The sequence below is a fragment of the Lycorma delicatula genome, chromosome 2 (genome assembly GCF_047948215.1).
Source record: "Lycorma delicatula isolate Av1 chromosome 2, ASM4794821v1, whole genome shotgun sequence".
Taxonomy (NCBI): domain Eukaryota; kingdom Metazoa; phylum Arthropoda; class Insecta; order Hemiptera; family Fulgoridae; genus Lycorma; species Lycorma delicatula.
Genome location: NC_134456.1, coordinates 76,494,437 through 76,519,220, shown reverse-complemented (window position 1 = coordinate 76,519,220; position 24,784 = coordinate 76,494,437). Strand labels below are relative to the sequence as shown.

At 29.3% G+C, this 24,784-nt stretch overlaps 1 protein-coding gene across 1 annotated transcript in view; it reads left to right on the top strand.

Moving 5' to 3' along the window:
• LOC142319896 (uncharacterized) overlaps positions 1-24,784 on the top strand; it is a 143,255-nt gene that overhangs the window by 100,280 nt on the left and 18,191 nt on the right. Inside the window, exons 10-16 of the mRNA XM_075357569.1 lie at positions 4,460-4,623; positions 8,781-8,814; positions 12,697-12,837; positions 13,372-13,464; positions 18,109-18,227; positions 20,997-21,051; positions 23,231-23,320. Coding sequence (XP_075213684.1) covers positions 4,460-4,623; positions 8,781-8,814; positions 12,697-12,837; positions 13,372-13,464; positions 18,109-18,227; positions 20,997-21,051; positions 23,231-23,320 — 696 coding nt within the window. The remainder of the gene's footprint in view (positions 1-4,459; positions 4,624-8,780; positions 8,815-12,696; positions 12,838-13,371; positions 13,465-18,108; positions 18,228-20,996; positions 21,052-23,230; positions 23,321-24,784) is intronic.

The following is a 24,784-nucleotide window of genomic DNA, read 5'->3' as shown; positions in this document are numbered from 1 at the left end:
ATTTTCCTTTAATATATTAAATGATTGATATTGTTAATATTTTTTAGAATTTTAATTATAAAATCAAAATATAACTCATTGGTGGCTGTACTTGAAATTGTTAAGAACAATGATGTTTGTAAGTTCCTGGTTTGCAAAATTTAAGCTTACTTTTTAAGGTGGATTAGTTTGTTTGTATTTAAAAGAGTTTTAATTATATGGAAAAAGATTACTGGATATCCCAGTATATAGATTTCCCGGATTAGCGATATTTCAAAGATATTAATATCTATAAAACGAATTCTCTTAGTATTTAATGTTATAATTGGGTGAACAGCTCAAAAATATAATATATAAGTTGGTCCTGAAGCTATAGGTAGTAGACTATTAAGGATTTTAATACTATTTGCTTAAGTTGGTTTTAGTCATGATATACAGAAGATTTCAATACAAATTGTAGGCATATTACTACCCTTACATCTGCAAAAGCTTATGTTAATAATTGTTTGCCCTTAATGTAAAATGTAGACTTTTATTGCATTTAGGACTAACTAGCTCGGAAAGTTCACGTATTTATTAAAATAGTTCTTTTAATAATAATTTTATTTGTACTATATACTGCAGGAAAGTGTTGAAAAATATCTTACATATATATATATATATATATATATATATATATATATATAAGATACATCATTCATATATATATATATATATATATGAGTAAAACATCATTTCATTTTGCACTTATATCCAGGAAGTAGATAGCAGATTGAATAATAGGCTATTGGTGTTTAATTGCTCAATTTAAAATATTAACTAAATTTATTATTTTAATGACTACTGCATATAAAGTTAAAGTAATCTCTATTGAATGAGCAGTAGAGGAGCTTATAAAATTAATTGTGATGATTAATAATCTATTAAATTTAATGAATTGGTATTAAATAATAATGTATCTAAATTTAACAAATGTAATAAATTTTGTTGTGTTATTGATTAATAAAACATAGGTCAAGCTTAAAAAATGAAATTGCTGAGGGAGGATGCTGGTATTTAAAGATTTATCTGTAGTAGTTTTGTTTCTTTTCTGTACTTTTTTATTAAAGTAATGTTATATGAATTCTTGAAAGAACGGGTTAATAATTTTTTGACTTTTGATTTCTTACAGAATATAAAATTAGTTTGTAATTGTTACTTCAATTACTTTTATTAAATTACTAATATCTGTTATTAATTTTTATGTGTAATTAGTACAAATTTTAATAATAGTTTAAACGCAAGAGAGATTTAGTTTCCTATACTTTTGTGTAGCAAGTTCCTGTATACAAAATAAAATAAGTAAACGAAGTTACATACATCATGCATTAATACTAATTTAAAATAACTTAACTACCCTAAATTTTCTGCATCTTTGTTTAAAGTGTACAAATAATTCCATGTTCATATAATTTTTGTTAATGGCTTCTACTTTTTTCTCATAGTCTAGTTTTTAGTATCTTCATGCAATTTCTTTACTGTTATTTCATATATTTTAAACATTCTTTTAATTAATAAATTATAAATAAAGAAAATATTCAAAAACCATTTTAAAATTGTTACTTAAAAACTAAAACTTGATGGCCATTTTGATTGTTTAACAGTCATCAAAAATGATGAAATCAATTAAATTAAAAATTAAAAAAAGGTAATAAAAAATATTTATCTATAAAATAAACAATATTTAATATATTAAATTTGGTTTTTAATTCTCATTCATCAATTAATATTGTTTGTTATTTTTATTCTGTTTAATCATTTATCATTTATTTATTAATCTACTTATAATTGATTTTCTTATTTTTTCTATTTTCTAGTATCTACTGATGATGATTGTTTAACGATCAAAATGACCTAGGTTTAGCTTTTAACTAAAAATTGTAAATGAGTTTTTGAGTACTTTTCTTTGTTTCTAATTTATTTCAATAACTGTTCAGCATAGCTGTTTGTGTAAGTTTATACTTAAATCAGTTCTGCTTTTTGTTTTATAATCATCCATTTCATAATACTGCCCTGATCAGAGTTTTGTCACAATTTCTCTTTTGACCCTTCCAGGTAAATCCTGGATATGCTTTCATGCCTGAGGGAGAAGCTCATCCGTAGAACATATCAATGCCAAGATGGAAAAAATTAATAGAAACGGATTGATAACTGTTTTATATAGTTTTATGTAGACTAAATAATAGCTTAAAAATAATAAGTTTTCAAAAAAAAAAAATTCAAATTTTGAATATATTCATACAGTATATTTTTAATGGTAATTGACATTTAAATTATCTTTAAAATTATTTCACTTAAGTATTTGGTTAAAGAAATATGTCTAATCCTGAGTTATAAATAGATATTCAATTATGCAATGAATTGTACATTACTTATCTGTAAATCATTTTGCACTTAAGCTTTTAATAATAGCAATTATCTTTGTAATTTTTTGATTATTAATAACATTTGTCTTAAAATTTTCAGCATAAATTGAAGTATCGACAAAAAAAATTACAATTAAAGAGATCATTTATGAGTCATAACAAAATGAAATTTTTAATATAGAAAAAATGATTCTTGATGTGAAATATCTAATGTGTAATTATATGCTGATCTGATTAAAATATTTATTTACTAATCACTATCTTACCGTTTCTATAAAATAGTACTTTTGAATTCCATGTTTTATCATTTTTTTTATTATGGATTTGTATGTAGATTAATATTCATCTGCTTAAGCGATTGTTAACGTTACCAATTAAATAAAATAAACCAAAGAAACAAATTCATGAGCAACCATTAAAGAAATTGAACCGATTAGGTCAGATGTTAAACCATAAATAACCAAACTCATATGACAAACTGAAGAATAATCTATAAATTTCTTTGAATTAAACAAAATAAACTAATATAAAAACAACCAAATAAACAAAGTATGAAAATATAACTGTAATTAAATTTCGAAAATATAATAAATTAAACCTGTATGCGGGTACTCAAAATAACCAGATTTTTTTTAATTTATGTATTTATTATTTTTTTTACAAAAACCTTTAATCCCGTTCAAAATAGCTCCATTGCAGCCAGTACATTTATCAAATTTACATTGTTCAAAACATTTTTAAATTCGTCTGTTGTGATCTACGACAGCACCTTCCTCCTATTTTTCTTCACCTCATCACGTCAGCAAAACGTTTTACTTTCAGGTTCCTCGTCATTCGCGGGAACAAAAAAAAAAATATCGTACGAAGCTAAATTAGGTGAATAACGGTGATAAGGGGTTGGGGCAAGGGAGTCATCCCGTTTCTTGTTAAAAATAGGCGCACTGAGAGAGCTGTGTATGCAGGTGCACGTCATGGTAGAAAAATGAGCCTCTCGTCTGTCAAAAATCGGGTCTTTTTGTTGCAAATGTTGCGCAATCTTTTCAGAACCTCCAAATAGAAACCTTGGTTAAGTCTGACCTGGTGGAAAAAATTTCGAATGGACCAACCCTCAAAAGAAAAAAACAAATGTGCATTGTCTTGATATTTGACTACCCACTTGACGAGATTTTTTCGGGCCAGGCAACGCCGTTTCAGGGTCGTAACTGTAGCACAAGTAATGATCTTGGAAAAGAAAAATGGGTCGGGTTGGGACTGTTTTTTCAAACCACGGCATGCTTCCAAGCGACCCTCTTTTTTTCTTTGCAGTCAGGAGCTTAGGCGCAAACTTTGCAGCGACTTTCTCATCCCCAAAATTTCCAATAAAATTCGCTGAACCGAGCTCCAAGCTACTACAGACAACTTCACGATTTCTTCAATGGTACGTCATAGGTCTTCTACCACAATTGCGTAAATTTTTTCGACATTTTGTCCGTTCGGGAAGTTGAAGGACGTCCAGGACAAGATTTTTTTTGATGATATCACATAAGCTTGAAGCTTGTGCGTGGGGTGTGAAAATGTAGCGTATGAAAAATTGGCTATAAATTGATACTTAACTTGTTTGTAACGCGAAACCACTCATGCACTTGAGTTTTTCCCTTAGCAGTATTGTTGTAAGCTGTTTTCAACATCTTTAAACTACTGTGATGTTGAAAGAAGCTTATAAAGCTATAATATATAGCTTTTTTCCCGAGCTGAGAGTAAAGCTTCACGGCCTCGCGCTGTTCATCTAAGTTCGCTACGTCAGTAAATGAGAAGCAGGCGAAACAGCTTTCACAAACAAATTCATTGAAGTTAGCATACCCTTCCCAAGTGACCTGCTTGGCCGACTGACACGGCAAAAGTGGCATGACGCTCTCCTAGCGGAAAAACCGCGTACTAATGAAACTCCGCTCTGTACAACGGGATTCCGGTTATTTTTGGGTACACCCTAATAAACATCGAATTGATGCATAAAAACCAAAATTTTTTGTATAAAAATTTACATGAAATATTGTTAATTTTTTTTTTTCATATTAATGTATACATATTATTTTTAGGATATTAAAGAACCAGCTCCAATGAAGCGTAGTATGTCTGAAGTAGGAGATGGTGCCAGAACTGCTGGTAAAACTCTGTTATCTTCACAGAGCTTTCCAAGCTTATCTGATCATGTTCTTCGACAGTTGGGTCTGTGGTTAGAAGAAAATCAATCCAGTGTCAGGTAATAAATTTTTTATTTTGAAAATTAATAAAGTGAAATATCCTGAAAAAAGGTCGTTAACAAATTTTTCTCATTACACTTGGAATGGAATGCAAAGTTGGCAGGAGTCTATTACTCCCTACTTTATTGCAGAACCTGGACAGAGTCCCTTGCTGTTGGATCTTTCTAATCGGGCTTGTTTTTTTTAAAAGGTTGTTTTTTAATCTCGGATCTAATTTTTCAATTTTTGTCTATTATTATTTTAGTGAATTAAAGACGGATTTAATTGCATTCCAATCCGTTGTTGAACCAGCGTCATTACACTTACAATTGTTGAAAGTATATATTCAATGAATTTCCATGGTTCAAATGGCTTTGTTGATAGCAATATTTACACTTATTTTACATGTACCGGAAAACAATCTTCTGTGGAGTACAACTCCAGAAGTATTTGTAAATAAAGTTCAATAATGAATTTAACATTTTGTAGTAAAATAAAACATCTTTAGATAACAATTTAAAAAAAAATTTCTTATATTCTGTAAAATCAGTTTTAAAAACATTTGTTTCTGAAATGTCCTTTACTTATTTTTGTAGAACTGTAATTTTACCAGAATTACATTTATCTATCAAATATTTTTTGATAAAAAACTTTATCACTATTCTGAAAAATGTTTATGGATGTTAAAAAAAACTTAAAAATTATTTTAATATATTTAAAAAAATATGTTTACTGAAACTGATGTAAGTGATGTCTATAATCTTTCAGGTTATGCAATCAATTAGCACCTAAGATGTTTAAGTTATCATAAGAATGAGTAAATTATTCATAGAAGAAAATCAATTATATATTTTAAATAATATGAAACACGGATTACTGCATAGGAGAAATAAGAATGAGTTCTGTTAAATACATGAAGCAGTTTATGAAATGATTTTTTTATTTGTTGTTATATGGCTTATACCACATTTCAAATATAAGTACATTCATTTTTTATTCATATTTCTAAAGATAGAAAGAATTCTAATAACATCAAGGCAACTTGATTTAGAAAATAAACTTTATCTACAGTTTAATATGTGGTTATAGTGTTGTCATTATGGAAACTCATAAAATTTTCACTGTAAAAGAATTCAGAATATTACGCCTAGGATTGTGTTTGTAATCTGTTTTAGGTTTTTGCAGCTTCTACATCAAACCTTGGTACTTAGTAAATTTTAGTTATATAAACTTTCTTATCCTGATGTAAATAATAGTTATGCTAATTGAAAGGTATTTATTTTCATTAAAATTTAAATATTTTAACTTTTTTCTGAGCAGTACTATGAAATACTCTGAATTTTATGTATAACTCTATAAGTGCTACAGGTTTTATAAATAAATTTTCATAAATAATAGACATATTTAATCTAATAATTTCATAAATAAAGGGTGGTGCGAAAAAAACTAATATTCATAAACTGACCCCGAAGGGAAAACACTCTCCATTGCAGTTAGGTCCCCATACTTCACCACCTCCGTACCTAGGCCTTAGTGGCTTTACCGGAGGTCACTTCAGTACTTCAGCAACAGACATCTCCCAGTCTCGATTGTCTTAATCAGAATGCCACGAATGACATTCCCATCGGTGTACCAATGCTAACCTATATGAACGTATTTACAATGGTCTAAAACAAGACTATACCGATTGAGTTGTTCCACCCTAACCTACTCGAAAACGGTGAAAGGTGAGCTAGACATGCAATACCAGAAGAAAAACAAGAAGATAAACTGTGAACAAGGAAAACACAAAAATATGTAAAACATTAAACTAATCCAAATAAAACAAACTGTAAAAAGCGCAGACTATAAACATGTAAATAACCTAAACTAAAACGCCAAAACAAGAAGTTAACCAAAAACAAAATCACAAACTATAAATAAATCTAAAACAACCCGAAATATAAAATAACATTTAAAACAAACAAAACCTTGTAAATCAAAAATAAAAACCCAATTGTTATACAACAATCTAAACTACTGCCAAAACAAAAACATAAATAAATATGTAAACACATGTATTATGTATTCATAACCTAGATTTAAACAAAATCAAAACAGAAACACACAATATAGACCCAATTAAAAAAATAAAAAATATGAAAAACAAACAAAAAAATATTAAACATCAAAACAAGACCATAAATCATAAACAGAACACTAAAATAACTCAACAGCAAAAACATAAACCAGATATTAAATTACCCCAAAAAACACATAAGCATTAAATTTCTCTATGAAAATCCTACGTAATTCTTTATCGCACTCTATAATATAATGGACTTCGCCACTTTCCTTTCTGCCAGCACGAAGTATTACTTAAAAAAGATTACTAAATTCATCAGACGTATATTTCGTGTTTTGGACATGAATGGCGTCCAAGAAGCCTTCTTCGCCAAGCGCTCGCTGCACATCATATACGAGTCCACAGAGGCTTGTTAACAATTGATGTAATGGTTTATTGATTCACCACTCTATTTCGCCTAAGCTATTCTCGGTTTCACTGTCATTAGCTACGATTCTTACACCCCTGGAATTTTCCACCAACGATTCGTAGCGCCTACTTCTTAGCCTCTAGCCTATTAATAATCTCTCCTTTAAATGACTCAGGAATAACACGAGTTGGGTTATCAAAAAGTAACACCTTTGGCGACAACACTGGGGGAGTCTGAACCACTTCTGAAGCCAATTTCGTCTCAATTAGTAGTGGCGTCGGCGGAGAACCAGTAGATACATTCACTCTCTCGCCCATTCCAGCCTTGAAGCCCTTGATATACCCCCAAGCCTGTCGTTCCTTTTAACCGTCAGAAGGTGCAAGAATCACATCTTGCGCAATCGAGACTGTATATGATTCTCACTGACATTCCCCATATTTCCTACAAATTCCTCTACCTCTCTCTATATATATATATATATATATATATATTATCAAACATGCCAATTAATTCATTAAAAACTTCATCAGATACTACATCGATTGTTGCCAAACACTTTTTCAATCTTTTAGGATGGCAGCCTCAGCCTTTTTTGCCTGCAGAAGCAGCAAAACCTGTCTTTCATGGCCCATTGAAGGACCAAATGTTTTCTCAACCAACCGAGTATCTGAGTCAGAATTATTTCCTTTCTTGACAGTCACCTTAGTTGCCAACTTTGCAGCTCCTACCATCAGAACTTTCTTTTCTGTTACTGTTGGCTGGACAAACCACCAACAACTTCATCTGATACTTCACCACTCCTACCACCCATGACAACCACCTCCTAAGGCTGTTGCCGCAGGTTACAAGTGAGCTTCCTGAGCCTCTTTTGATGCTTTCTTTTGAGCAATCCAAGGTTCCTCCTCCTTGGTCTCACAGGTCTCCTTTATCTTGGTTATCTTGGTCTCCTGGGCCGCTTTCTCTCTGGCCTCCCTCTCCTTCCGTTTACACTCACTCTCAAGCCATCTTGCTTCCCTATTTGCCACAGCATCCTCACGACGTATCCTCCATTCATGGGGCCTGTTGCTCAACTATCCCTTATCTGCAAGGAACTTTCTAATTCTAGGAGACTTTATCTCTTCATCCAAATCATTCATGCTAATATACTATTAAGGAAGGCACAAAATAAAAATAATACTACTGAAGAAGAAGTAATAACGTCAAATAAAAACAAGTATACAATAAAAAATATACTATCAATCAATTGATACTTGTTTAAACAAAACTTAAGAACTATTGTAAACAAGCTACAAATGTAAACAACAACCAGCAGCCAATCACAGAAGACTAATATGGCTGCCATTGCCAAGCTAAATAACAGTCCAAAAAGCCAAACAACTTACAACAAAAAACACTAAACCAAGTAGTAAATCCTAAACCAAGTTGTTAAACATCAAACACACAAACTAGGGGAAAACTCGAAAATAATGCATCCCAAAGGGATTTCCTAACAGTCAACCACCTATTCAACAAACCCACATAACCTGAACTATCCAAACAATTAAACTGTATGAATTGCTGTCACTTCTGTCAACATAAAACACATTAATAATTATTAACCTAAACAATTATTACCAAAACAAATGTTGGATCATTTAATGCATTACCTGTATAATATTACTAATTCTTATTAAATTCACTTACAGAATTTTTTTTTTTTTCAGTGATTCAGAGCCACAAAGTGAAAAAGACGTTGAGGTAATGTAGTTGGATTTTAATAAATTAAAGTGCATTTTATAACCACTTTTGTGACAGATTAGTAAAATAGTAAATATTACTTGATTGTTTATATATCAAATATGCAAATAACATTACTTTTGCTGTGGGCCAATACTTATTAGCATTTATTTGTCTTTAGTTACATATTATGTAAGGTAACTTTTTACCTACTATAGGATTGATATGCATTGTGACTTGAAAGTTTCCATATTAATCAAATTTTTTAATAAGAAAATATGTTTCAAAAATTCTAATTATTATTCAATTCTTTTAATTTTTATCACATCTATCACTGGGATTGCACACATTATATTCAGTGAAATTCTTGACATAAGATTGTTCTCCAAAGTTACCCATGATATATAAAATAAAAAATGATGCTGGTTAGATTGTTGTGAAAATTAAAAAAAAATATATAAAAAAAATAAGCTGAGATAGTAATTTACAAGCAGTACTCTATTCAGACAAATATACAATTATTTTTAGGAGAGGATGCGATATTTTGTAGTATATGAGTATGTTAAATATAAATGTTAATAAATAGTTTACCATTAGTACCCTAGGAGGAAAATATAATTATTTTAAATTAATTGAACTGATTTTAAATTTGATATTCTCATTAAGTAATTTCACAGGGATTTCTGTTTTACCAGAATGTTATTTTTTTTATAAAGATTAATTCTAAAAATATTAAAATTATAAAGATATATGTTTATTATATCAATGATTAAATTAAAATCTCATTTCAAATAAATTGCACTTTATTTAAGTGACAGATGTTAAACATGTATATCAATAGTTTTAATGCTTTAGAATATGTTTTAATCACTTTAAAAAAATGTTTTGATGAAACAGATATCTCTGTGAAAGTATTTGACAAACATAAAAAAAAAGCAGCCGATGAAATAAAAATTTAATTTTAAATAAAACATCAAATGTAAATGGTAGTAAAAATGAACAATATAATTTTTTATTTTTCTGTCTTTAAATATTTAAAAAAAAATAAGCTATATTAAATACATTTTTGACCCTGTTGCTTTTTCATATTTGTGTTTGTAGAAATAATAGTTAATATACAAAATGTGTTCAAAGGAATATCTTTCTTCATTAATCCTACCTTTCATTATTAAATTATCTGTTATATTTTCAAATCAAGTATCGTTTTTATACAAAAAATTTACAATCTTTGTTCTTTGGTATTTTCTGTTGCAAAAGTTTGTAGAATAGATCAATTTGATTTAAATATGAATTTCATCAAATGATTTATGCATTTCTTTTAGGAAAGGTTTGTCAATTTTCTAATCTGTAGCAGTCATTTTTTATTGAAATTATGGTATGTTCGCTTCCATGTGGTAGTTCTGATACTCAAGTCAGCACTGATGATCATTCCATCCATAAGCAGACCTGTTTGCATTAGATTTTGTATTTATTTGAATGCATAATCCAACAATTATGGTTTTTTGAACCTGATCTTTTAAAATACAGTTTGAGGCAATGTACAATAAAGAATGAATTGAAAAAGACAAAAATGTAACAGATTATCAAATAACATATTATAATTACAGTGTTTATAAAAACTATTTCAAGAATTCAGGGGATGATCTCTCACATCAAAATTAAGAGAAAACCTTATATCAACATATCTTCAGAAACAGTTTATGGGCTATCTGCCATTTTGTGAAAAATTTATTTCTCAGGAATAGTTAATTGTATTGAGAAAAATGTTGTATACTGCTAGGTTACCTAGATGTTTACTTTTTAAAAAATAATAAATGTGATCACTCAATCCATTTCAAAATAGCAGCAATATAAACCTTTTAATCGTTAATTTCTTTGCAACTGCTGGTTTGTTTAAATGTTGGGTATAATAAAAAATGTTAAGCGTTTTATGACAAAGAAAATGATACATTATTTATTCAAATTCTCTACAAACAACGAAGTTATGGTAAAAATGCTTGAAGCGAATCACTAGCTTAAAAAACAGTTTTCGTTTCCTCCCTAATAAAATTAATGTGGACATGTAATAAATTATTATAATTTAATAATATTACAATAAAATAAAATATTACTGAATTCATGAAAGTATTATAATAAGAGAATATATTGATCTGTACTGTACAAGTTAATTATTTTTTTTATCCATTATCTTATTCACCATGGCAGGAAATGTGAGTCATATTTATACTAACTTAGAATTGGCTGATATGCATTTATTGTATAGTCTCACATGTTGCAACACCCTTGAGGTGAGACGGCTGTATCAGAAACAATTTTCCAATTGAGTGTTATCTTCTCACTTAATTCAGTCATTGGTGACTCAGAGATATAGGAAGCTTAAAACCTAAAAGACATGGTAAATCAGGATCACCATGTCCAATATGTAAACCCAAGTTCAAGGAGTGTAGTGGCTTATCTGAAAATGTAGGAAGCCAAAGTTTTTGAATGTTTTCTTTACCAGAGAAGCCAAATTTACAAAATCAGCCCACAACAAGCACATGTGGTCAATTGAAAACCCTTATGCCATTTCAGAGAACCATCACTAATATCAGTTTTTGTAAACATGTGGCTGGTATTCTGGGTGACGACTTATTTGTTGTTTTTTTCCTTAATGATTTTTACTGCTCAATGATGAAAGATATTTACATTTCTTGATGGCTGATTTTCCACTTTTTCTTGAAAATTTGCCAGTAAACAAACACAACAAAATGTGGTTCATGCTGGGCTCCGGCTCAGTACAGATTACAATTTCAAGATCACCTAAATCAAACATATCCAAACACATGGATTGGTCAAGGAGGCCCAGTTGCATGGCCTGCAAGATCTCCTGATCTCAATCCTCTAGGCTTTTTCGTATGGGGCCATTTAAAGATACTTTTATATGACACGTCTGTGGATACCATAGAATAATTGTGCACTAGAATTCAAAATGAGAATGAGAAGGTCAGTTACCTGGCTTCTTTGAAAGAGTCTGACAGTAAATGAAAAACCACCGGATGCAAGTATTTTGAATGAGGGCTGCCATTTTAATAGCTACTGTAGTTTATTTTATTAATGTTTTGTTATTTGATATGAAAATTTATTGTTGTTAAATAAATTTTAATTGAAAAAAGAAAACGGTTTGTTCAATCACTAGTGTCTATTCGTTCATTAAACGAAAATATGTAATACAAATTATTTTTCAACATTAATATTATTTATTATTGTAATATTTTCATGATTTCAATAATAGGCTATTCTATTTTAATGTAATATTATTAAATTATTATAAATTACTGCAAGATGACATTAATAAAATTATTCTAGTTGAGTTACTTAATTTTGTTGGGAATGAAAACTGATTTTTTAATCTAGTGAATTACTTAAAGAATTTTTACCTAACTTTGTTATTTATGAATGGATTTGATTAAATAAGGTGTCATTTTCCTTGTAATAAAATGCTTAACATTTTTTTTTTAGAATATGATATTTAAATTAACCTGTGGTTGCAAAGATGTTTTAAATAATTTACATAACCACTATTTTGAATTGGATTGAGAGATCAAGTTTATTATTTTTCACACAAGTAAAATTAGGTACCCTAGTAGTATAAAAAATTTCAGTAGTATAAAATTTCAGCTAGTATAAAAAATTTCAGTAGTATAAAAAATTTAGTCATTCCTAAAAAATAAATTCTCATGTTAAAAATAAAAAATGGTGGATAGCCAGTAATGTTTCCAGACAAATGTTGATATAAATTTTTCTCTATTTTATTGTGGGGGACCATCCCTGAATACTTGAAATGGTTACAAACACTCGGTATATTAATTTTTATAGTAGTAAACACAGACATATCTTTCACATCCACACTTTTATCTATTTCAGAACAACTTTATGGCTCTTGTGTTGGCCTTCCAGACAGACCGGTTAACTTTAACTTCACGATTGGAACTTCAGAATCGTTTGCGTGATCAAGCTGAACAGAATATGGCCAATGAAATCCAACAGCTTCAAAATACTGTGATGGTAATTTTATATATCTCTTTTCATTAATATAAAAAATTACAATAATTGATTTTTTCTTATACAATACAACCGTGTTTAACTGGACCCCATTCAACTGGATTTCTGGATTATCTGGATGGATAATCCATTCTGAAAGGAATTTTTAATTTTGTAAAATAAATTGTGTACTGTAATAAAGTAGTAAGTATTAAATTAAAATTTTTTAAATATATTAAATAAAGAAATACAATAGTAGGCCTACTGTATAATGTATCCATTTTACTGGGAATAGCATTTATTAAAAGTACATACGTATTTGGTTTTAGATAACTCTTGTACTGCTTTGTAAACATTTACTTTTTCTGAGAATAAAGTTGTGCAATTTTTTTGTACAGTAGTTATAATGAGGGTGACGTAAAGTTAATGACCGTATGTATGGGCCTATATACTCTGTTGTGCTCTATTTTAGTAAACTTTTATTATTTTGTTTACATTAAAAAGTGTTTAGTTCTGTATTACTCATTTTAAAGTTTATTATTTATTTTTTTTTAATAGAAAATGTGTGATAAAGATGAACGGATGTCAGATTTCCAAACATACATTGACGCACTTCATAAAGCTGCATTACGTGTATCAAGTGTAGCTGAGGTGAGAATATTTTTCTTATTATTTACAAATTATTTTTATTTTATAGTGTATCACCATAATATCTTATTTTAATATTACTGATGTAAAACATTATTGCCTAATGTATTGCATAGTATTCACCATTATATTAAAATCAGATGTGGTATTCCTGTATGTATCACTACCAATATTCTAAAAATGTATAATAATATTCCGTTTAACTTATTATGTATTTTTTTTTAACTCTCATGTAAATTTTAAAAATTTGGCAATTTTACTCATGTTCCTCCCTCTTTGAATCATGAGACCTTTCCGATGCAGAGGGGGTTTGAGTGCTCAGTGATACAGAATAGCTGGACCGAAGGTGCAACCATATTGGAGAGGTATCTGTTGATAGCCAGACTAAGGAATGATTCCTGAAAGAGGGCAGCAGCTCTTTCAGTAGTTGTTAAGGGTGTAGGTCAGGACAACAAACAGCCATATCAATATCACTCAATCCTCTGAGTACTACGCAGCTGAAAGCAATGGAAAACTACAGCTGCAATTTTTTCCAAGAAAATGTAGCTCTCTGCATTTTCATATAGCAATGATGAAGGCACTTTCCTTGATAAAATACTCCGGAGGTAAACTAGTCCCCTGTACGGATCTCCGGGTGGGGACTACTAAGGAAGGGGTCACCAGAAAATTAAAAAATAACATTCTACGAGTCGGAGCATGGAATGTTAGAAGTTTAAAAAAGGTTGGTAGGTTACAAAATTTAAAGAGGGAAATGGAGAGAATAAATGTAGATGTAGTAGGAATTAGCGAGGTTCGGTGGGAAGAGGAAAATGACTTTTGGTCAGGTGATTTTAGAATAATTAACTCAGCTTCAAATAATGGGCAGGCAGGAGTAGATTTCGTAATGAACAAGAAGATAAGGAAGAGAGTAAATTATTTCAAAACGCATAGCGATAGAATCATTGTAATAAGGATAAAATCAAAACCTAAACCGACAACAATTGTTAATGTCTATATGCCTACAAGCACCCATGATGATGATGAGGGAGAGTGTGCATACGAAGAAATTGACAAAGCAATTAAACACATAAAAGGAGATGAAAATTTAATTATAGTTGGAGATTGGAATGCAAGCACTGGAAAAGGCAAGAAAGGAAATATAGTGGGTGAATATGGGCTGGGCAAAAGGAATGAAAGAGGGGACAACTTATCGTTATGCACGAATTATAATTTAGTAATTGCCAACACCCAGTTTAAAAATCATAATAGAAGAATATACACATGAAAAAAGCCAGGTGATACTGCAAGGTATCAGATAGATTATATCATGGTTAAGCAAAGATTTAAAAATCAACTCGTCAACTACAAAACTTACCCTGGAGCAGACATTGTAGCAGCCATAATTTAGTGATAATGAAATGTAGATAGGGATTTAAAAACCTGATGAAAAGGTGTCAGATGAATCTGTAGAATTTAAAGAAACTTGAGGAAGAGGAGGTAAAGAAGATTTTTGAGGAGGACATCGCAAGAGGTCTGAGTGAAAAAGATAAAGTAGAAATTGTAGAAGAAGAATTGGAGAATGTTAAAAAAAAATTCTTAAATCAGCAGAAGCAAACTTAGGCGGAACAAAGGGAACTGGTAGAAAACCTTAGATTTCAGAAGATATGTTGCAGCTGATGGATGAACGTAGAAAATATAAGAATGTTAGTGATGAAGAAAGTAAAAGGAACTATCGACAATTATGAAATACTATAAACAGAAAGTGCAAACTAGTGGAAGAAGAGTGGATTAAAGAAAAGTGTTCAGAAGTGGAAAGAGAAATGAACATTGGTAACATAGATGGAGCATATAGGAAAGTTAAGGAAAATTTTGGGGTACAAAAATTAAAATCTAATATGTTAAACAAAGATGGTACATCGATTTATAATATGAAAGACACAGTCGATAGGTGGGTAGAATATATTGAAGAGTTATACACAGGAAATGAATTAGAAAATAATGTTATAGATGAAGAAGAGGAAGTTGAAGAGGATGAAAGGGGAGATACAATACCTGAGATCTGAATTTAAGAGAACATTAAAAGATTTGAATGACAGAAAAGCTTCTGGAATAGATGGAATACTTGTAGAATTACTGTGCAGTGCAGATGAGGAAGCGATTGATTGATTATACAAACTGGTGTGCAATATTTACGAAAAAGGGGAAGTGAGGTATTGTTATATATCTGTCTTAAAATTTCTTAGGGCTGTCTATATTCAAATGAATAAATTACTATAGTGTATTCCAAATATTCATGCCATTTGCTGTAATGCAGATTGGGATTTTATTTTTTTTTTTGAAATATATTAAGTGATATATCTGTGTTATTTCACTTTTAGCATGCGTTACAGGCTCTTAACTTTAAAGATGTATTTTTGCGTGTCTAGGTTTTTATGTTTGAATTAATTTTTAACTGTAGAGTTTTTGTTGAACAAACATATCATGTCCAGGTGATGATAACATGAAAGTATTTTTGCTCTGAAAATACCAAAAAAAAAAAGAGTTGTATGTAGGTTGAATTATAATATTTCAATGCATGGTTTCTATATGTTTACAAATCAAATTAATAGGAATTGATAACACTTTTAAATAATTCAAAGTAGAAACAAGTTCATCATAACTACTCATATTATATAAAAGGGTGGCTTGAAAAGTCTGCACTAAAATAAAAACTTTCTTCCTTATAGAAAAAAACCTTTCTTTTAAGCTTATAGATTTCATTAAATGCTGCTCCAGTTTTTTGATCCCTTCCAAATAATAGGATTGTCCCAACACTATAAAACAGGCTTTTGTTCCTGCTATCACCTCCTGTTTGAATAAATCTCCTTGTCACCAATTTTTTCATGTTGGGGAACAAATAGTAGTCCAAAGGAATCAAATCTGGAGAATAGGGGCATGCAGAATTAGTTTAAACCCTGACTATGAATTTTGTGGCCACAACTGCAGAGGATTAAGCAGGTATATTATCGTGATGGAAAAGGACTTTTTTGTTGGTCAATCGTGGATGCTTATCTTGCAGCTCAATTTTTAAATGGTCCAATAACAACGCATAGTGTTTACCTGTACTCATTGAACCTTCCAAAAATAATCAATGAGGAATCCCTTGCAAATCCCAAAAGACAGTTGCTATAATCTTCCTGCCCAGAGGAACAGCCTTCGCATTCTTTGGTGCAGACTCCCTACTGGCAACCCTGTGTTTGGATTGTTGCTTGATCTCAGGCATCTAATGATATATCCATGTTTCATCTACAATGATGAAATGACACTTAAAATCCTGTGGACTTTGCTGTAACAGATGAAAACAGTTTATGGAATACTTCACATGATTTTGTATTTGGTCAACTGTGAGCAATCGTGGCACCCATCTTGCAGACAGGTTTTTTATGTTCTAGTGTTTATGCCAAATATTATGTACTTGTTCACTCAAGATGCCCACAGCACTAGCAATTTTACACATCCTCACTCTTCTATCATCCAACATCATGAATTTTATCAATCATTTCTGGAGTAGTAACCTCAACAGGGCATCCAGGTTGTTTGGGGTCACTTGTACTAGGGTTATTGTTTTTTCAAGGTCCTATCGGTCACGAAATTAAAATCACAGTGAGAATAAAAAATTTTTTATTTGTAACAAGTACTTACATAGTTACACTATTTCTCTACATAGTCGCCACTCCGATTTAGATATTTGTCGTAGCGTGGTACCAACTTTCCAATATGCTCATCATAGAGCCGCCTGTGTTTTCAGCCATGTTTCTATACTGGTCTGCAGCTTGATGTCTGTGCCAAAATGTTGCCAGCGTTTCATAAAGTGAAACACTGGCTAGGAGACAATTTTGTGGAAAAGCCACAATTCAGAATAAGTGGACAGGAATGTTGTCATCAGGCATTGTCTTTCTCCATGACAATGCTCGGCTGCACACTGCAGCTGTAACAAAGAAGCTCCTGCAGCGTTTTTGTTGGGAAATGCTTGATCACCCATCATACAGCCCGGACTTGGCTCCATCTGATTTTCATCTCTTTGCTCACATGAAACGCTGGCTAGGAGGACAACATTTTGGCACAGATATTGAGCTGCAGACCAGCGTAGAAGCATGGCTGAAAACACAGGTGGCTCCGTTCTATGACGAGGGTATTGAAGTACGTTCTATAACAAATGTCTAAATCGGAGTGGCGACTATATAGAGAAATAGCGTAATTATGTAAGTACTTGTTACAAATAAAAAATTTTTTATTTTCACTGTGGTTTTAATTTCGTGACCGATTGGACCTTGAAAAAAAATAACCCTTGTATTCATATGAAAACTTCAAAAATTTTGAAACCACTTATAAACTATTCTAATCAAAGGTACAGATTTACCATAGTATTTAACAAGTTTTTCTTTAGTCTCATAAGGTGATTGCCCTTCATAAAGTAATGTTTAATCATCATGCTAAACTCTCTTTCATAATTTTTTGGAAATCACGTGATTTTCTCAATTCAAATGGACGCCAAACACAGAGAAATTAACTGGTCAGTTTGAAACTTGGTGTGTGTAGTACACACACCAAGTACTACACCTCTAATATTGTATAATCTGTAATTAAATATAACTGAACATTTACAGAATATTACCTACTTTTTTGCAGATGTATGGTGCTGTCCAACAAGAAAACAGGTTATCTAAAGCAGTTGATGTCATTCTGCGTCATGTTGAAAATTTAAAACAGGCTTACCATAAGGAGAAGGCTGAACACGTAGAAACCAAGTGAGTTTAATATACTTTTTAGCAATTTATGACAGATTTTTAATGTTCCATTCATTTTTGTTCTGTGCTGATCTTCTAATTTTAGATTATTTATTACAACTTGGATCTGAATTATCTGATTCATGTATTCTTATAGCTTAATCGTAGTTATCCTTTTGCAGCTTTAACAATTTGCACTATTTTCTGTTGCTTGGATTTTTTAACCTCACAAAAATATAACTAATCCTGATATATTTGTGAATGCAGTACTAGATGTCTGAGTTTTTGCAATAGTTTGTTATTTTTTCCTTTTTTATTCTTTATATTTTTGTTATGTAGAATAATTTTATGGAAAAATAAAAGGCTAAGAGAATGTTCACTGAGTCTTTATTATTTTAAAAGTATTGTTTATTTGACAGATTCAGAACTTAAATCTTGGTGTTTTCGTATTAGTTTAATTTACTAACGACACAATTATTTATAATTTATCTTCATTATGTTCTTTAGGCATTCTGAAGACCTATTTCCCCACTCCTGTTTTTCTCAAGATTCTTTCCATCATTAATATAGAAATAGTTTAAAAATCCAGGATTTTTGGAAGGATTAGGAGTCCAACCTTTGTATATATTCAAATAAGAGAAAATTTTGAGAAAATTTTCTGAAAAAAATGAAGCCAAATTTTATTAATGCTGGATGTACAGATGGGAAACTTCTACCAAGGTTGGATTCCTAATCCTTCCTAAAATGAAAAATACTGGATTTATGGATTTATTGAACTATTTCTATATTAATGATGGAAAGAATCTTGAGCAAACAGGAGTGGTGGTGGAAATAGATCTTATATATATATATATATATATATATATATATAATGTTACTTTTAATTAATATTATTCAAAAATTTTGAAATAAAATATTTTTGTCAGAATAAAATATGAAATTATTTCCTAAAATATAAAAAATATAGAAACGTAATTCTCTTCAAAAAATAAATATTATTTAGTCTTTAGCAACCTAACCTATCAACTCAGATTTGGAAATTAATAATTTTTAATTATATTATCACACATGAACACTAAATTGAGAGTTTTTTGGCATCACAAATACTAAGATATCACTACATAAATTAATATAATAAAATTTCACCAAAATTATAAAAATATAATATCACAGTCATACCTCATTTAACATTACTTCTGATAACAAATGCCTGATATAACAAAGTCCATAATTTACAATCATTTTTGGTTATTTTTTAAAATTTTATTTTATGAAACGATTTCTACAGGATAAATGAAAATAAAACACTATAGATCCATGAACTTTTATAAAAAAAAAAAAACAGATTATTTATTAGTTGATAATATAAACTTAATATGAACATAATTAATTAAACATATTACAATTATTTGTACTTAGAAACACAAATTAACTATTAATATCACTCAAGAGTTAAAGATTTAAAATATCTTGTGAATAACAATGTCAAAAAAAAGATGAAATTTGTCTGGTACACGAAGTTCCTTCTGGAAAAATTTTAACAACAATAGATCTGAAAAAAATGTTTGAATGATGTAGAAAACATTTTAAATTTTTTTTGTGAAAATGATCCAGATTTAGGAAAAAGTGTTATTGTAAAACATAATATTAAATGCAATAAATCCGTAGAAGCAATTATTAAACAAAAAAGAAAAGGAGTGTAAATAATCAACTTTAGATTCATATTTTCAAAAGTTATGATTGTATAAGAACTGATCATTTTACAATAAAAAACATTTCTTCCCAATCATGCTTGTGATTATTATGTAATTCGTTGATGCAAATCTTTTTAATACATTTACAAAACAATTCATTTCTGTTATCGATTAAAATAAATATTTTTAATGTTGATATTTTTAATGAATAAAAATCTATTGAATTAAAATTACGTTCCTTAAAGATTATATATATATATATAATGCTTTATAAATATATAATCTTTAACATGTATTCTACTTATCAAGGAACTTATCACTATCATGACCATAATATTTTTACCTGAAATAATGAACTTTCGTTAACGTTGTAATTTCATGGAACTTTTCGTTAAACAAGGTAGGACTGTATTATTTTTTCTTTCCTGTTTAGCCTCCAGGAATCACCATCAGGTATTACTTCAGAGGATGAATGAGGATGATATGTTTGAGTGTAAGTGAAGCATAGTCTTGTACAGTCTCAGGTTAACCATTTCTGAGATATGTGGTTAATTTGAAACCCAACCATCAAAGAACACCGTTATCGACGATCTAGTATTCAAATCTGTATAAAAGTAACTGCCTTTTCTAGGACTTGAACATTGGAACTCTCAATTTCAAAACCAGCTGATTTGCGAAGATGTGTTGATCATTAGACCAACCCGGCGAGTTAGGACAGTATTATTAAAATATATTTAAAGCACCTAAAAATAACCTTTTAGTTGCAGTATAGTATGATGTCTACAAATTACATAATGGTAATATCATTATAGTCTCCTATTCTATTTATCATTTTTTATTCGTGTAAACAGATATATGTTAGGCTGGTTTAACTTTCATAACTGATAATTTTGAAAAATGTTGATCACAATAACTACAGTATGCTATATTTAATATAATTTTATATTTAATATAATGTATATAATCTAAAAAAATCCGGTGAGTTACATATCTGCAATATAACATAAAGAATATTGCAACAGATCGGATTGAGAAGTATTACAGAATGATTTCATCACTTCAAAATCTAACATAAAATGTTTGTTTTTGTTTTCAGGAGAGCTTTATCAGAGAACAAACCAGCAAATAATGCACAAGTTACTGTTAAACCTGTAAGTAGTTTTGTGATGCCATATATTTAATTGTATTTACTTAAAATTATTATAAGTGCATAAAAATTGCTGATATTTATTTAAAACAGTACAATTATCACTGTCATGATGTAATAGTATAAATTATTTGTATTTAGATATCAGAGTTAAAACCCGTTTGAGATTTTTATAGAAATTTTCTTGGGTCTTGGAAAATTTGCTAAAGAATTGTCATTCAGATAAGTATTTAAAAGAAATCAAATTCTGAAAATGAAAGTGTAATCTGAAAAATACAATGCAAAAATGCAATGAAAATTTTGATGTTACTGAAGAACTTTTAGATTTGTGGCAATTAATAACAACGAGAGGTGAAGACTTTGATGAAATGAAATCAGTCATTGAGAACAATAACTTACAATGGGATAACTTAGATAGCATATGCATCTACGGAGCCCCAGAAATGACTGGTAAAAGTAAAGATTGTTTACCACTACTTGAAAAGAGACAGTTTTAAGTATCACTTCATACTGTACAGGGAGGCACTTTGTGCTAAAAATATGAGTTTATCTAATGTTCTTGATCCGGTAGTTCGGTGAATAAGTATGATTTAATCATGTGCGCCTAATCACCAAGAATCTTGTTGCATTTCCTAAGAGGTGGAAGAAGACAGTGAATTAATCCTGTATTGCAATACACTGGCTTTCAACAGGCAAGGTGCTTGACAGATTTTGTAATCTTTGTGAGAGCATCTTACATTTTTTGGAAGAAAAAGGTGCACAATGACTGCTTGATGAAGGTGGCTTTGGAATCTGGCATTTCTTATAAATATTATGAAACATTTGAACAATTTAAATGTAAAACTACAAGATAAAGATTGCTTGTTACTGATTATTTAGTTCTATATCTTCTTTTATAGTTAAACTTTTTTTAAATAATTTAATAGAAGTAAAACTGATACATTTCAAACGATTGATAATTAGCGATCAAATCTGACAATCTTCCTAATTATGATAGGTATGAAAACTTAATTTCTAAATTAAAAGTCTCATTTGAATCAAGATTTAATGATTTTCAAAAGGACAATAAAAATGTTGAACTTTTTACAAACTCCTTTTCTATTGCTATCCAAGACTTGTGCTACTACCCTTCTGAAATTCAAACAGAAATAATTGATTTTCAGCACTGTAATGTTCTTAAAAATAAATTTAAGGAAGTAATTTCAATCTCATGTAGTGAAAATTAAATTGAGTTTTGGAAATTTCTCACAGCTAATGATTTCCCAAATATGTATTTGATTTCCCAAGTTTGCTTTGAAATTTTGTTGCCAGTTTGGCTTCACATATGTTTATGAACAGTTATTCAGAGTTATGAATATGATAACAAATAAATTCCGATCAAAGTCAACTGATTTTCATTTAAAAAACTTGAAAATTAAAAAACTTCATTACAGATAGTTTCCTTTCTGTTGAAATAGTCTTCTACTTAAAAACAGTTTTATAGAAGTTAATTTTTTGTAGAATGTTATTACTCATATTTCTGAATAATTCTCATTATTAGTTTTACTGTAATTTACATCTGTAGTAATTATGTATGTTTGAATTATTTTTTTACAATTTGTAATTGTATTTCGTGATACAGTAGCAAAGTTAATATTTAACTGTCAATAATTCATTGTAAAATTAAATATTTTGAATTATTGTTTAATCAATGTATATGTTTATATATTTTTTTTATTAATACAGTATTACATTAGTATATCATAAATTTGTACAGTTCCTTATTAAATTAAAAAATATCTAATATGAAATATGTTATCTGTGTATCCATAACCACGTGAATAAAAGTTATTTTGTTCAGAAGTTTTTAGTTTAATTTTTTTCATCTTTATTGCTGCCTGATGTGAATTTTAGGGTAATATTTAAAAAAGTAAATCTGTTAAGAAAGTATAATATAAGTTGTAAGTGAACTTATCATAAGCTTAAAGATAAAGGAAAGGTAGAGGGTGGAAAGAGGTTGGTCATGATGTGGTATTCTTAAGATTCAATGCTCAAAAAGTGGCACCTTATTGAAAAAGGCTGGCCACGGTTGTCTTAGGCAGTTATTATAAATGTCTTATTTAAAAAATAAAATCTTTTAATATTATATGTTTAAGTAAATTTGAAAAATTATATTTGTTTTTATCTTGTTTTATGAATTTCAGAGTTGTAGACGTAGAGCAACAATAGCTGTAGGTGTTGCGCAAAATGGGACCAATTTAACACATGACACTATGACTTATATTAATCCGCTAGTAAGTTATCATGGACATAAATTAGTAATCTGTATGACTTTGTGATATTTTTTTAATGGAATCCTTGAATGTTTTAGTAAATTTCTTCAAAATATATTTTTTTGTTTTATTTCTTGAAAAAATCGGTGTGATTGTTATGTTTATAAAAATTTGTAAGCAGTTTTTAGAGCTTAAAAATTGAATAAATAATCTTATTATGCTTGCCTGTAGAATTACGCTGTATATAGTTCAAATGTGTTATTTAGCCCTTGAAAGTTATTTCTTGATTAAAAACTAATAGTCTGTAATTTATGTTAATCTTTGTTAATCATCTTTATAAATGAAGAATTGTAATTGCAAATTATTTGAAAATGGTCTTTCTGCTTTGTTCCATTCATTCTAATAGAATTACATTTATTTATGTATTTAAAATCGTATTCCAATTTATTGTAACAGGTAAAAAAATATCTTCAATGGAATCTTCCATCTATAATTATTATTCACATATTTTTTTGTTTCTGCTTCTCATATTTTTTTTTACAAACTTCAATCTTAAGGTCTATTGACTTGCCCAAATTAATACAACCGTTCAGCCTTCTCCTAGCTTCTATCTTATTTCTTTATTTGTGATGTGATATATTCTCTTATGTTTCCTATCACACTGAGAGAAAGTCCGTTCTCATCACTGAATCTTATCTTCCTTTGTTTTGTGATTTATAGTTTTATACCATTTCTCAGAGTTGATTATAAGTATTCTTTGTGTGGTGTTTTTAGCACTTATTAGAAACTCTCTTATCTCAAGTTCCATATCTATTAAATTATTCATACATATTCTAAGGTTTTATTCCAAAATAATTAAGATATTATTAATGTCAAATAATAATAATAATGGCTTTTATTATGAGCACTAACTTGTACGATGATAAATATAAAATACTACAAAAATATGTTCTTAAGTTACTCATATTTAGTGGAGAATCATTCATTTCATAACTAAAAAGAATACTGCATTTTTGCTCCATAATTTTAGATTGTTTTTTTTTTTTTTTTTTTTTACTTATAATCCAAAATAACTTTTCAGAGGCTTCATGTGTGATTACCGTTATTTCAAGCTAATGTATAAATTTATTAACAAAGATAGATAAAAACAGTTTTTAAATAAATATACAATAAAATAGAAATTTTATATCATCAGAGTTAAAAAAAATTATTAGAACTATTTAAAAACTAGAACCCAGGCAAAACTTCAATTTTTAATTTATTTTTACAATATAATTGGGTGTTACAGGATTAGTGTAAGCATAACCTAAATGTGTGAATCAGTTACGTTTTTCTACACCTGTAAAAGGACTAAATTGAAAAAAATGGATTGTGATGCTGCAGCATCCAAAGACACCTGTCGTAATTCTGTAGCTGTAGAATTTTAACCTTTTTATGAGTTTTTTTAATGACTTTTTTTGTAACAATTTATGACTTTTTACCTTA